General features: G+C 32.0%; 1 protein-coding gene and 1 long non-coding RNA gene across 6 annotated transcripts in view; one reads left to right on the forward strand and one right to left on the reverse strand.

Moving 5' to 3' along the window:
- LOC108909770 (myb-related protein A) overlaps positions 1 to 15,057 on the reverse strand; it is a 123,150-nt gene that overhangs the window by 20,131 nt on the left and 87,962 nt on the right. For 4 of the 5 annotated variants that reach the window (XM_018714191.1, XM_018714188.1, XM_018714187.1 and 1 more), the window contains exon 3: positions 14,480 to 14,629. The exons of the other annotated variant lie outside the window; for it this stretch is intronic. In XM_018714191.1, coding sequence (XP_018569707.1) covers positions 14,480 to 14,629 — 150 coding nt within the window. The remainder of the gene's footprint in view (positions 1 to 14,479; positions 14,630 to 15,057) is intronic. 5 annotated transcript variants of the gene reach the window in all.
- On the forward strand, positions 4,970 to 5,698 carry LOC111692198. Its single transcript, XR_002763170.1, has 3 exons — positions 4,970 to 5,104; positions 5,162 to 5,274; positions 5,341 to 5,698. It is a non-coding gene; the product is annotated as an uncharacterized LOC111692198 (long non-coding RNA).

The raw sequence follows: 15,057 nt of genomic DNA on the forward strand, positions 1-15,057 counted from the left end.
AAATATTTATGTTCCTTTGTTATTCCGTACAAATGCTTTTATCTCAAGTATTACTAATTATATTAATCAAGTAAAGAAAACTTTATGTAACCCTAAATATTGCTGGGTAATGATTACGATGTTTTTATAAACCATTAAATATATTAAAAGGATTTATCAACTGTATTTTTTATTCCAATAAATATATTACAGCTTCCTAGTCTTTTTTAATTAATCTAGTTTTTTAAAAACATTACAAAAAATCATCTGTTGTGGATAATTTATTGTTGATAACAATGTACATGGGATTTAGGAAAAATATATATGTTTGAAGTCAATTTCGTTTTTATCAAGACTCAAATTGTATTCCCTCCTTGCTGTCAGCTGATTATGACGTTGCCACATTAATCCTCAAGTCAGACAGAAACGCAGTTAATGGTTTCTGTTTCTAATTAATACAGCTGTACTATGTTCAAAACTTACATTAGTTTTACAATATCCACATTTTTTTCTCAGTTATGGGCAAAAAAAGAGCCGCACCGTCCATCTTCGCCATATAAACCTATGTTAAAATGAACAACTTTCAACAATAATATCTCAAAATCTAGATTCAAAAAAATATGACGCACAGAGGGAGCACTGGGTAATGCGCTATATAAATTTCAAGTACGTCTGTGCATTTCAGTAAACCCGATATGCCTCCTTAAGACACTTTTGTATTGTTGCATTAATTTCGGGACACCCTGTATAAAATGCCATATCTGTTAGGTGCTATGAGTACTGAGATTACCTTTTAGTAATTTACACTTCGTTAGCCATTTTACTACCTCTTGACTACTTTAATAGGTAGAGATTAAAGCAATTTCTAGACAGATTATCTAGGTACATAAATTCCACCATATTAATTAACATTTGTTTTCTTATGTTCTATCCTGCTATCCTTATAGACCGGGAGATATTAGACTGAAGTTCGACGACGTCTTTCTCGTTTATGCCTCTGAGAGTACTGAAAGGTAACCGAGAGACAAGTACAATAAACTAAATTTAAAAGATGGGCTGCGGGACACCTTCGTGAAAATTCAATTTTCCTTTTCAAAAAAATAATGTGTACAGCGACGTATTTCTCACTTATGCCATGTTCGTAAGTTGAAGAGAAGTATCGATTTTATCACGAAATTTTTTTGGCATAAGTGTCGCAAGAGACCTAAATATGGAAAACTTTGTAAGAAAATGTGGAAAAACATCTTTATTTGTCTACCAATTTCTCATTAATGCCAATTAGAAATATGACATTATTATATTCGAAAAGCTCATAAAAAACATTGGCATAAGTCCTACTAAGGACTAAAGAAAATAGGGCTTTGGAAAAGCTGCGGAAAATTTTTCGTTTTGGTCAACGTTTTTCTCGTGAATAAATTAAAGCTTATTGCAAAGAAAAAAATGAAAGTATTCATTTTTTTTAAAGGGCATAAGTCCCTGGTGAGGACTATATGCTAAAAATTTTTTGAAAAGTTGTAGGAAAATTCATGAAAATTTTTACGTCTTTCTCGCTTATGCCATTTTGCATGCACGTAGGAAACTACATTATAAAGTCATATAAATGTAGGCATAAGTCCACATTGGATTTTCATGTTGTAAATTAATTTGAATTTTAATACGAGTCAGGTCGACAAAGTAGAAAAATAATAGAAAATTGCCACAATTTTCTCGTTTATGCCGTTTCGTACACGAGTAGAAAATATTACTAAAAGCCATTTTCAAGAGTGGCATGAATGCCACAAGGTACCGTCGTATGTAAAAATTTTTAAAAAGTTTATTTCATCGCCTACGCAATTTTCGAAATACTTATACTTACTTGCATTTAGCGTATTTTTAATTTTTATAAATATAAGTAATTCATGTATTTAATGAAAGTTAATAATAAACTATTTCGGCTTAAGTCCCCACATATTAGAAATGATTTTTAATTATTCTTTGAGTCATGATCAGAAAAAGAAAAATTATATAATATTGCCACAAATTTCTCGTTTGTTCGTAAATGAGTAGAGTATTTTATCACAATAGACCATACGTATTTATGAACAATATATTTAAATTTTAAAAATTAAAAATATTATATAATTTGAATTAACCGCTTCAGTGCAAGGATGATCTACTTGAATTGAGCCGACTAAGGTAGAAGAAGAAGAAGAAGAAGAAGAAATAATTAAGCTAGAATACATAGGGAAGAAACTGATTTATAACTGATTTAATATCATGTATATTGAATTTTGTTTTTTGTTTCTGGTACTTTGTACCTTAATTACTTAATTTGTACTTTTATACATTTTATTTTTATATTAAAAGATTTATTTAAGTAATAGTAATTGAATTGAAAAACCGCTGCCAACTCAATTGTCAGAATGCTTCCTCAAAGACTTTGAATTACTAATTTTTAATTATAACTAACACAAACAATAACACTTAAAATAATACAAATTTTTATTAACTTAAAATTAAAGCATATCAAAAATAAAAAGTTTTTTCGGTTTTATGATTTTTTACATTTTCAAATTTCAAACAGTTTTATCTGCAGCTCTTGATGAAAACGGATCAAAATAAAGGCCTTACTACCAGCTTTATTATAAGTTATTAAGAATTATCGTAATAAAAAATAACATGTCGAAAAATCAAACTAAACCCAATATAAAGCTTTCTCTTTTTCATGAAATTTTTTTTATTTTAAATTTTTTATTCCCTTTTATAGTTAGAAATATTCATTTTTTATATAGATATCTTCTCCGACACTTGCATTATTTATCATACATTTTTTAAATTAATTTAAGTATATCGAAAATTGCGCAGGCGAGGAAATAACCGCAATTTGTAATTTTTGACAACTTTTTAAAAAATTTTACATACGACGGTACCTTGTGGCATTCATGCCACTCTTGAAAGTGGCTTTTAATAATATTTTCTACTCGTGTACAAAACGGCATAAACGAGAAAATTGTGGCAATTTTCTATAATTTTTCTACTTTGTCGACCTGACTCATATTAAAATTCAAATTAATTTACAACATGAAAATCCAATGTGGACTTATGCCTACATTTATATGACTTTATAATGTAGTTTCCTACGTGCATGCAAAATGGCATAAGCGAGAAAGACGTAAAAATTTTCATGAATTTTCCTACAACTTTGAGACTTATGCCTTCATATTGAACCCATAGAGGAGTGATGCCTACTTGACACAGTACATTATTTATAGTAAGTATCATAAATTTTCAACGGCATAAATGAGAAAGTTATAGAATGAAAATAAAAATTTTCCGCAGCTTTTCCAAAGCTCTATTTTCTTTAGTCCTTAGTAGGACTTATGCCAATGTTTTTTATGAGCTTTTCGAATATAATAATGTCATATTTCTAATTGGCATTAATGAGAAATTGGTAGACAAATAAAGATGTTTTTCCACATTTTCTTACAAAGTTTTCCATTTTTAGGTCCCTTGCGACACTTATGCCAAAAAAATTTTGTGATAAAATCGATACTTCTCTTCAACTTACGAACATGGCATAAGTGAGAAATACGTCGCTGTACACATTATTTTTTTGAAAAGGAAAATTGAATTTTCACAAAGGTGTCCCGCAGCCCATCTTTTAAATTTAGTTTATTGTACTTGTCTCTCGGTTACCTTTCAGTACTCTCAGAGGCATAAACGAGAAAGACGTCGTCGAACTTCAGTCTAATATCTCCCGGTCTATTAATTGAAAAATTATATTCAGAAACATCGTCACTAACAATCGTGAGACCAAGCACATCGTATTTATTAAATTTTGAAGGGTATTTCTAATGATTTGAAATATATGCGCCTTAAGCACTACAAATGAGTATCTCGTTAATCTTTTTTTTTTCAATTCAATTTTTCAGAAAAATACATTTAAATATTCCGAAGAACGAAAAAAGACTTGTTCCGCCACTGTATGTTAGATAATTACCTACCTGTCGTAGATTTTGTAACCATGACCGTATAAAAAAAAATCAATCCTCGCACTTTGCATGCTTTTCAAGGTTATCACGTTGGAATTCCTCGCTGTGAATGAATTACAATGCTAATCACATCCAACAAAAAGTTTGAATTTTATACAACGGTCTCTGGATAACCTAGTAACAAACTGTGCCGAACTAGTTTTTATCTTACATGGTACTTCTTTTCGGGGCCTCTAATTTCTTAAATCCTATTAATGTAACTTTACTCGTTATAACATAAAAAAAAAACAAAGTGGGATTAATTTATTATTTTGAGGTCTGGTTTATTAAGCTGTGACGCATTTTTTAATGAGTCAATATATTTTTAAAAAGAACCAGACGCTCAATAAACAGTGAAAGCAGTGGCGCGACATGCATTCGGTTCAGTACCTAAACTCTATCTGAAACTGTTGCAGGCAAAGAGGTTGAGAGGGATAGAGGGAACAAAGACTATAATTTATCTGAGCAAAGGCTGCCGTTTTCCCCCAGTGGGTGACTCAAATAATCTTTTAAAACAGACTAAACTTGTAATATAACTTAACTGCACACCTCGGCTTTTCAACAATAGTGTTGTTGTGGTGGGAAATTGGCAGGATGCGCAGTGGTATATGTTTTATCTTCCTCTTGTTACACCAATGGTTGTAGATGATAAACTCACAAATACAAAACACTTTCAAGTATGAGGATGACAATTAAAGATTACTTACAAGATGAATCAATTTCTTGTCTGCGAGACCTGGACACTAAGAAAAATAGATGGAAAGTGGGGAGAGAAAGATACTGACAGCGATTTATGGATAAAAAAACACAGAAGGCGAGTGCAGGAAGAGAACAAATAAAGAACTTTACATAAAAATCAAGAGAAGTAAATTCACCAAAGGACAGAAAACACATAGGATAGACCCAAGGATATTTATAATGCATAGGATTGCTCGATCCCTATACCTTCAATACCTATACCTGGATGTGTAAGAAGCTTGTGTATTCTTATGGAGCTTGTGCGTTCATTTAATAAATTTGTGTTATATCTTCTTTCTTAAACTTTTAGCAGTAGTGTGTGTAAATTGTAGAACTTTTTTGAATCTTTGTGCACTATTTGTAGTAATAATAATGTGGTAAGTTGTAAGAAACAAATATAATTCTTAGTGGTAACCTATAATCTTCCATAATAGATGAGATGCCGTGGCGCCGTTCTACTATGTATGGCTTTAATAACAGCCGTATTTCAACGAAAACGGATAATCCGGAAATAGTTTACCATAATTTTCCCAAGGAAAAACATTAGGTAATAATTACATTATTTGTTCAATGTTCAGGTTGTCGTAAACAATTGCTGTATATTAATTTGTAGGTTTGCCTCCACGAAAACTTCTTAAAACAACTGCTGTGCCATCATTATTTCTTCCAAACAAACCACAGGATGTAACAAGTTTACGGACACAAAGATATAATAAAAAAAAAGGAAATGGAAGAAGAGTTACAAAGAAAAGAGGAAGAACCGATATATCGATGTATCGACAGCGTTTCAGATCGCTGTGTACCTTTATGATTTTATATCAATTAATAATCATTCTTTTTATTTAATGTGTAATATAATAAAATTATGTTGATAAAAATAAATTTAATTTTCAATAAGCAAAAATTAGTAGCACTGAAAGAAAATAAACTCGGTTCCATCTTATAAGAAGACAAACTAATACATCCTATATTTATCAACAGGTACAACTAATGTAATGTAATTTTAATATGATATCTAATCATTGTGATATTATAACTACAGTACTCTTCGCTCATTAAAATCAATTGTATTAAATTTTTTAATTGTATTTTTTGCTATAGAATAAAATAATATAAAAATATTTAGAGTAGAAGGCAAAAGTTCTATCCATACCACAAATTCGTAATAGTTATCTACTTATAATATTTTGTGTTATGCGAAAAGATGTGATGTCATACATAGATCATTTTTCAAAAATTGTCATCCCTAGACGTATACCTGAAATGTTATCAGCCACCAGCGGTTACAAATATCACCACTTTTTATAATGAAACTCTATATACTATTTTGTGAATGAAACTTGTTCAGGATATATTATTAATTATTATTTTCATAAATGCACATTAAGAGCATACTCTTCTTTACAACACTAGTTTTAATCATTTGTATCGTTTTATTTTTATTTAATAAAAAAAACAGTTAGGTACCTAGTACTTCCTACTTTTTTTAATAGGTATACCTACAATAGTTTAGAAAATATTTAATGTGCTTAGTTCTTTTAAAAATATAAATGGAATAAGTTACTAGTACACATATAAATAATAATTACTTAACTTTAAACATATATTTGAAAAGAAACAGTAAAATTAGTATTTCTATATAACTTCTCAAAGTGCAAATGAACCAGAATAATAATTTTCATATTTTAGTGGAAGTTTGAAACATTCATATTTATCTAAATTAAAAACTTGTAATATTAACTTTTTGTAGAAATAAAATAGAAAAAATCAAAAATAGAAATAAAAATAGAAATTTGTATAACTTGACTATAATTTTATTTACCGGGAGTCCCGTTGCAGATTATATAAAGTTTATATTTTAAGTTAAAATTATTTTAAACCCCATATTAAATATAGAAAGTAAATAAAACATCTTATAACAGTATGCGACTATGCAGATTTATCTGAAGTGGTCCGCGATGACGTCACAGCCCCCACTAACGTGGAGAAAATATCTGCTTATCGAGCAATCCTATGTATTATAAATATCCTTGGGATAGACCATGTGGAGTGATTGTAAAAAGATAAGATGTCAAAGAGAGTATTGCAGAGATACGCTTTATAACCCAGTGCTAACTGGTATAACTGCATCGGTTTTTCTCAAAATTTAGAATTAGGCTCATCTTACTCCCCACTTCAAAATTTATATATGCGCTAGGTGTGCTTTTTGTTCTTAAGGGGTGAAAACCACCCCTTATTGGAATAAAAAGAAAAAATACAAATTTAAACATTTTATGTAATCAAGTCTTTTTTATTTATGCAGTATGAATAATTTCAAGTGCTATCTAACATGAAACTTAAAGTATGCCAAATTTTCAACCCGGAAAAACCTTGAAAAACCACCCCTTTGAATGACAATAATATAAAAAAAAATTTTCAACTTGAAACGTTTTAATCCTGCATTTTTATCAAATTAAAATTGATTTCTTGATTAAAAAAATCTTTTTTATCGATTGCAACTTTTCAACCCTTGAAAAATACCCCTTCTTTCGAAAATAAAATGAAAAAATTTTATTGAAAGAGTAGAAACATTTTAAATGTGTACTCGTGTTAAATCAACATTTATTCCCTTCTGATAAAATAATTTTGAATCGATTGCAACTTTTCAACCCTTAAAAATTACCCTTTACATTTATTTATATATTTATATGTATTTTCTTAAAATTATCACCTATAAGATTTTTAATCGCACAAAGGCTCATTTTGCAGGGAATTGTAAGGGCTACGTGAATTGTTGAGTTGATCTTTTTTAAGCCCTTCATTTTTAAGTTTGAAGGGTTTAAAGGGCTCGAAGAGGGTGGTTCTCTCATTCATATGATAACTTAAAATGGCGATATCTCGATTAATATTAATTTTAGAGGAATAATAAAAATAAGCAAAATCATCAGCAAAAATAAAGCTAAATTTTTTTACTCTTGTATTTTTTCGTACACCCTTTAATTTTTAAGTTACAACGTAAAAATCGATTTTTTTTTTAAAATTTGAATAATTAACATTTTCAAAAATTAAGTTTTTTTTCGAAATCATGCTTTGTAAGTCAGCCAAAGACCCAGAACATATTCTTAGAACATAAATGAAGAAATCTGTAAATGGATTGCATTTAATTTTAATTCTGTCACCAAAGGCACTGATTTGTTTATTAATTTTTTCTTTAAAAAAATGAGACTATCATGTTATTTCGATCATATTTCCGTTAATTTTGATTCTAAAGAGTTTTAAAATAGCTCATTTTAAAGGTTTTTCAAAGTACTTTAAAAAAGGTTCAAATAGTTTTTTTCCTAATATTTATGGTTTTGGCGTTATTTAACGTTAACTGGTTCCAATTTAGTTTTCAGCTAACATATAATAATGTTTAAAAATCCATAACTCGGTTTATATTGCAATTAAAGAAAAACAAAATAATGCCATTAGATTTGTTTTTTTATTACCTTTCTTTTTGTTCATTACAACTTTTTGGTTTCAGAGGTATTTGCAGAAAACTGTCCGAAAACAAGCACTTTTTCAGTAAAAAATCAACATTTTCAATGACTAATTACCCGGAAACTATTGGATTATCCAAAAAACTTTATATAACATTTGTTACTTAAAATCCTTTATCGATTCCTGTGGTTATTTGGACGTAAAAATTTCTACTCCCAAGAAGGGGTGGGAACCACCCCAGGGCAAAAGCACACTTCGGCACTATATAAGCTTTGTTCCTTGAGGCATTCCCCACATTTAGTCAAAATTTCACATCAATCGGTTCAGTTATAAAGAATTCGGAGGTAAAAACCCTGAGTAGGAAGAAGAGAAGAAGGCTGACTGGATCTTAAAAACAAAAACAACCGAAATTGGAAAAAAACATATAATAAAAGAAAATGGGGCATATAGAGTGGAGCTTTAAAATTAATAATGGAAAATATTTCAGCAATTAAAACAAGTAAATGTATTGTAGACATCGGTAATGTTGCTGCTGAGCATTTAAAAAAATATTCAATAATCTGAAGGTATAAATTCTCCAAATATTCGATAAGCTCCTATAATATATGTATACACCAATTAATGAATCCATTAACCGCAATGATAATTTAAAAATGGCAGTTGCAAAATCCGATACCTCATATCAAAATTTAAGTCAATCAAAATATAAACATTGCAGCATTCATCCTTGACTTTCTTAATTATCATAGTCATTATTATGTGCTTCATGTACTTGCACACTGAGTGCTCGACACATAAATATAGATGAAGTCGTCCACTCTGCTTAATATTGCCTTATAGGAATGCTACTGAATAATTTCCATTCAAATTACATGACACATTATTATCCACACCTGGTTTCCGGTACGAAAAAAGCTCCTAATAAGAATCTTAACTAGATATAAAGCATTAAAGATGATATAATCCTTTTAGGCGGTAAAATAAATAACCCACTTCTTAATGACAACTTTACTAACACATTTTTTGTTAGATGTGTGTCTCTTTATAATTTTGTAATTTATATAACAGCAAGCACAAGTCTTTTTCCATACTATATACAGGGTGTGTTTAAATGAACGAGCACAAATGTTACCGGAAAATGTTGAGGCCAAAATATAACTAGACTAATTGCATTTTTATCCAAAGTTGCTAAATTTGCGAGTTGTTGGGTGTTTTAAGATGAAAAAAAGAAAACATTTTTATCTATAACCAATGAACTAATTATCTTTAAATTTAACATAACGCTGTTAGCACAAATGACAGAGCCCTTTTCAAAATAAAAGACCCTACGCCATTGACCCAAACTACATATTCTATTGAATTATATAACCAATTTGCTAAAAAAACACTGTCAACTTTCTCTACCAAAAGTTACAGTTTTTCTGTAAGTTGACATTATTTGTAATCAATCATGTAAGTAGGTTTTAAGAAATTTAATTATTACATTTTGTATAAGAGTTGCAAAAATATACAATTACAATTCTTTATATTTCCCGACTTCCCGAAGTAATTTTAACTTTGGGCAATGGCGTAACACTTTAATTTTCAAATGGGTTTTGGTTGACAGTAGCAAGTCATTGGAGCTACACATAGTGGGTTATACTGTTATATTGATGCCAACTTTAAATTTGAAGCTTTGGAGATATGTTGGGCCCAATTATTACGTTTTAAATTTAAGACTATCCAGTAGTTTTTGTGCTTTTTTATTTAAATACGCCCTGTATAATCACGTAAGTTTATTAGTTTATTAAATTACCTTTTATTGTTTTATAGCCATAACACGCAGCAAAACGTATGTCTATATAGTGAAATAGTGAACTATTGATGGAAATTTCTGAACAAGTGGCACCACTGGTTTAGAATTTCGATGACGCATTTTATCCTTGTCTTATAGACGCATAGGCAAAAGCTTGTCTCTCCCATAAATCTGTTGGGGGAGGGGGACACATTTAGCATACGAGTATAACTATCAAAGTTGGAAGTCATTCAACTCTAAATTTTTTGACGGACTTTCTCTTTTATGAAACATGTCGCGCCACGCTGTCTAATTAAGTTTTATTTTATTTTATCTGTAGCCATTGTACAATACCGAACGATCCATAATAATTGAAGTTGACGTCACGCGTAAATGTTACCAAAGATATTAAAATTTGCTTCCATTTAATCAAAATTACTTTCCGTTTTCTTAGATTTCCGACCGACACGATCTGTCAGTTCAGAGACGACCGTGCTTGCTGTTGTATTTATTTGTGCTAATGAGTGTTTGTCAACGCTAATCATCTGTTTATTTCTGTTAATTGTTAGTTTTGTGATAAGAGAGCAAATACTGCTAGTTCAAAGTAGGTACTCGAATTGTTTTAGGTTAGAAAATGGTTTTTTTCTTTAGAAGACGATAAATTTATTGTAGAGGTCTACTTTCGGAGTGGCCAACGAGATGAAAATGGATGGAATTATTCAATCAATTCATGTTTTTTGCTATTCCAGGAAGAGTTTCCAAATCATGAAGCCACAGATTATAACAGTTTTGCTCAGCATGTTCGACGTTTCTAAATTTTTATTTAATTCATTATTTTAACAAATTAATAAACCCCTCAAATTAATTAATTAAAACACTGCTTTTTGTGTTGTATTTTTGCGATTAAAATGAATATGTGACCCTATTGCCACTGCACTTAACCCGCCATTGAACGCCACTGTCAACGTTGCCAACTACAAAGAGTGAAAATAATAGGAGAGCGGCATAGAAAATATTTGTAAGTAGCGGCGTCATCAATCATTCTGGATCTCTCTTTATCAGCTACACTAACAATATAATACGGTGTCTATGCGCACGTGATGACGTCACTTGAGAGAAAGACGGAAATTATGGCATATATGTATTGGCAACACAGAACAGGTAAAGTTTCATTAAACTATAATATTTAGCCTCTACTATTTTACATATATGTAAAATATTTTTGCAATGACAAAAGGTAAGGTAAGTCATAAACCATCAATGGATATTCTTTCTCCGACTGTTTTGAATAGGTGCACCTCTTTAAAAATAGCCTGACCGTACCGCCTACGCGGCCGTTTTGCGCCACTCACCCAATCGTTAACAAAATCAATAAATATTTATAGTTCACGCGCTGCGCGACCTGCATAGTGCCTTAATGGCACCTCGCATACGTGGACCTCCTAGGTAAGCCGAGAAGGGGCAATGCCCTGCGCGTAGAGGAAGGAACGTGGTGAGAAACTGGTAACAGAAGGGTTTCTCGGCCTTTTGTCTTTTTGTCAACTCTACGCTCCGACGAGTCCGACATAAAGGGGAGAGGAGACATTAAGGGAAAATCGCTATCGCGAAACATTGGATGGACGATATCGGCGGTTGGGGTTCGTCTTGGCCAGCCATTGGAAAGGAGGGTCGGGAAGTCAGAGACGATGTTGGACTGTGGGTGTTTTACAAAGCGCTCCATGGAATAAACAACGAATAGGGTTGTTTTCTTTATATTTCCGAGATATTTGCTGATCACATGTAACACTTAGTGATTACATGATTTTTTGATTATTTTGTGAAAAAAAGTGGTACAACAGTTCTTAAGATAAATGTGCAAAAAATATCTTTATTCCATAAACGTCTTGATTAAATTTTGAGGAATCATTGTCCTGTAGGTCTTAGAAGTGACAAGACATAAAATATCAAGTTAAAATACGAATTTCAAAATACACCCCTTGATCTTCTCCCCTCCCATGTCCAGAAATACTCGTATCACACATAGCCCGGGTGAATTCAAATTTTATGGGCTTAAAATTAAATAAAAAATACACAGAATAAAAGCCTAAATTTGTGTACAGATCGAGCGTCATATTCCTTATAACAAAAGAAAAAATAATAATTTCTCTTTTTTCAGTGTTTCGATTATATCTCCGAAAATAAGCCTCTAATCGACATGAGGTATACCTACTTTAGTTTTTAAATAAATACTTACTTTTCACAATATCGAAAGCATAATGAAATTACAAATGAAACCGAGAAAAGTCAATAAAAATGTATTTTTTGGGGTATGAAGATGACTTTCGCAGACTTTTGCTTACACAATTCGAAAGAGCGCAAAAAATAAGTTGATTTAAAAAAGCATCCCGGTAGCGTCTTTCTAAGTGCCACAATCCATTTGATAAATAAGAATTTTGAGAAGTCGGACGCAGCATAGCCACTGCTAGGGTTGCCAGATCTCCGGCTTTGACCTGGAGTTTTCGGGTTTTGACGGTACATCTCCGGGCTCCGGGTTAACATGTCATTTCTCCGAGTTTTCTTTGTTGCGGAAAAAACATTTCCTGATTCCTGATTCCTGATCTCTGTAGTAGATATTTGTCTTAACAATTTTTTTTCCGGCATCAATTATACAAACGTGTCATATCTCCGAGTCTGTCATGAAAAGAAAACAAATATTCAGCGTATTCGATCCTTTTACGGTACGGGACTTGAAAATATACGCGCTCGCATTTTCGACTTTATAATTTTGCAGTAGGCCGCCATTTGGAAATTGGGAGTCCGGATTGCGGGTATTTGTTGAGCACCCTAATAGTTATCTTTTCCTGTAGTTTCATCAAATTTCAGCCTAATTCGTTCTTTTTATTTAATGCTGAAAATTTTGCCCATTTTTGCACCGCTAATTTTGCAATGTAAAAAAATTTTTGCGAGCTTTCGCGAAAGCCTATGTTTGTAGCAAATTTCCTCAGGAACAAAATCGATAAGTATACCCATGACGATTAGAGGCTTATTTTCGGAGATATAAGCGAAAAACTGAAAAAAGAGCAATTATTTTTTTCCTTTTGTTATAAACAATATGACGCTAGACCTCTACAAATACACAAATTTAGGCTTTTATTCGATGTATTTTTTACTTAATTTTAAACCCATAAAATTCGGTTAGGCTCGATTTTTGAAACAGGCATGCGTTTGGTCTAATTCGCCCAGATTAACACGGAGCAACGTCAACTTGGTGAATTAATGGGCTGATTTTTGCGGGTATTGTAGGGTGCAAGAACGTTGGCTTGGGTCAATGTGAGAGATTGATACCGGTCGGCGTTTGACCACAGCCCTAATTAATGAGGTTTTCCAGGTTTCCCTCATTCCTGCACTAAATGGTCGTTACAGCTGACCAACGTGAGTCGTCCCTAGGCGCACATGCGGCCCACTGAATAATAATATGCCGCCCCCTTTACCGCACAAGTCTCCGACTTCTGGGTTAATCCTTGCGATTAAAATGAGGGGTAGAGATATTATTATTATTAGTATTATTATGGGTAAGTTTAGAAAAGTGATATTACACCGATACGTCTAAACTGGTTGTTAAACAAGCATGGGCGTAGCTAGGATTTTTGCTTAGGGTGGACCCAAGGCGACTGCAAGCTATGGAGGCCTCAAATTAAAAAAAGCGCAATCAACGACTTACTGATATAATATTTCAAAACCTAAGCACTCTATCGTTTGATTCTAAAATAAATTGGCGCAGTCAGCGATTTTCCGATGTGAAAAAGATGATATTTTCTGAGGTGGGCATCGGGCTTTCTGGAGTGGGCCGTGCACACCCCTGCCCCCACCCATGTAAAAAAATAGTCCATTGTGTTTATCTAATAATTTGAAATTCAATATTTTCTACTTCTTTTTATTTTCCAAAATTAAAAAGTGGAGAAATGCTTGTTAAATCCTAGAATAAATAATATATACAGGGTGTTCACAAACTTGGAGAGGATAATTGAAGAGTAAGTAAACCGAGGTGCGAAAACTCGATTGGCAGAAATATTTTTTGCAAATAGGATAATTTTTTTTATATCTACTGACCACCATCGATAGCTTGGTTGGCTTTGTTCACAAATGTTTACAAGCTGTACACAAAGATTTGTATTTAACTCACAATTTTCATCAGCGGCTCCATGTGCTCCACCATGCCCCTTAATTAATTGTTGCTCTACTGATGGGCCATTTTAGTATGCTTATTTACACTTATTAACACATTCCTAACTGTCTTCTCACATAAAAAAACAGTTGTTATGCTTATTGCATTCTTCTTACCATTAAAATTCTCTCCAAGTTCTAAACACCCTGTTTATAAAAGATACCCTATTTGACATGCAATGTACGTGACAATTTGCAGTTGAAAAACACGATTGCGACGTTTTTGACGTCTTTTTACTAAGCAAATACCATCATGTACAAATACATAGATTGGGAAATATTTGTACAAACATTCAATATAATGTCTAGAACAAACCTCTTTGGTCCACGGTCCTTTCACAAGTTCAGGGTTGACTACTTTCGTCCATCGTTGTTGACATTGGACGTCAGATCGATCGGGAAAATGCTCAGCTATTATGTCCCACTTTTCATTATACTCCTCGACGAGCTGTTTTAACCTGGCGTCCTAAAAATGGGATGCTGCATTGGAAAAATATATGTGACTGTTGTAAAATTCAGAATTGAGAAACGATTTCATATTGTATGAGACAATTACGCATTAAGTAAGATTCGTCCGCAGCTTTGTCGTCTTTCGGAAAAGTAAAACATTCTTTATTCGTATATTAATAATATTTTCAACGGGGGAATTCATTTTTTATGAATAAAACAGTCGAGCACCGTATTCGAAACTATTTCTGCTTATGGAACATCCTGTATATTTATACATATTCGATTAGAACGCCTTCTCAGGATTACAGCGATTTAAAGGGTCTAACAGTAGGTGAGAAATTATAAAAAGAATTATGCCGTAAGCGCAATGCATTAGAGTCATTCGACCAAGACTTCATTGGATCCTGACTAATTTTCCAGTTTGCGAAGATGTAAGATGTGACT

The sequence above is a fragment of the Anoplophora glabripennis genome, unplaced genomic scaffold, assembly GCF_000390285.2.
Source record: "Anoplophora glabripennis isolate ALB-LARVAE unplaced genomic scaffold, Agla_2.0 scaffold492, whole genome shotgun sequence".
Lineage (NCBI taxonomy): Eukaryota > Metazoa > Arthropoda > Insecta > Coleoptera > Cerambycidae > Anoplophora > Anoplophora glabripennis.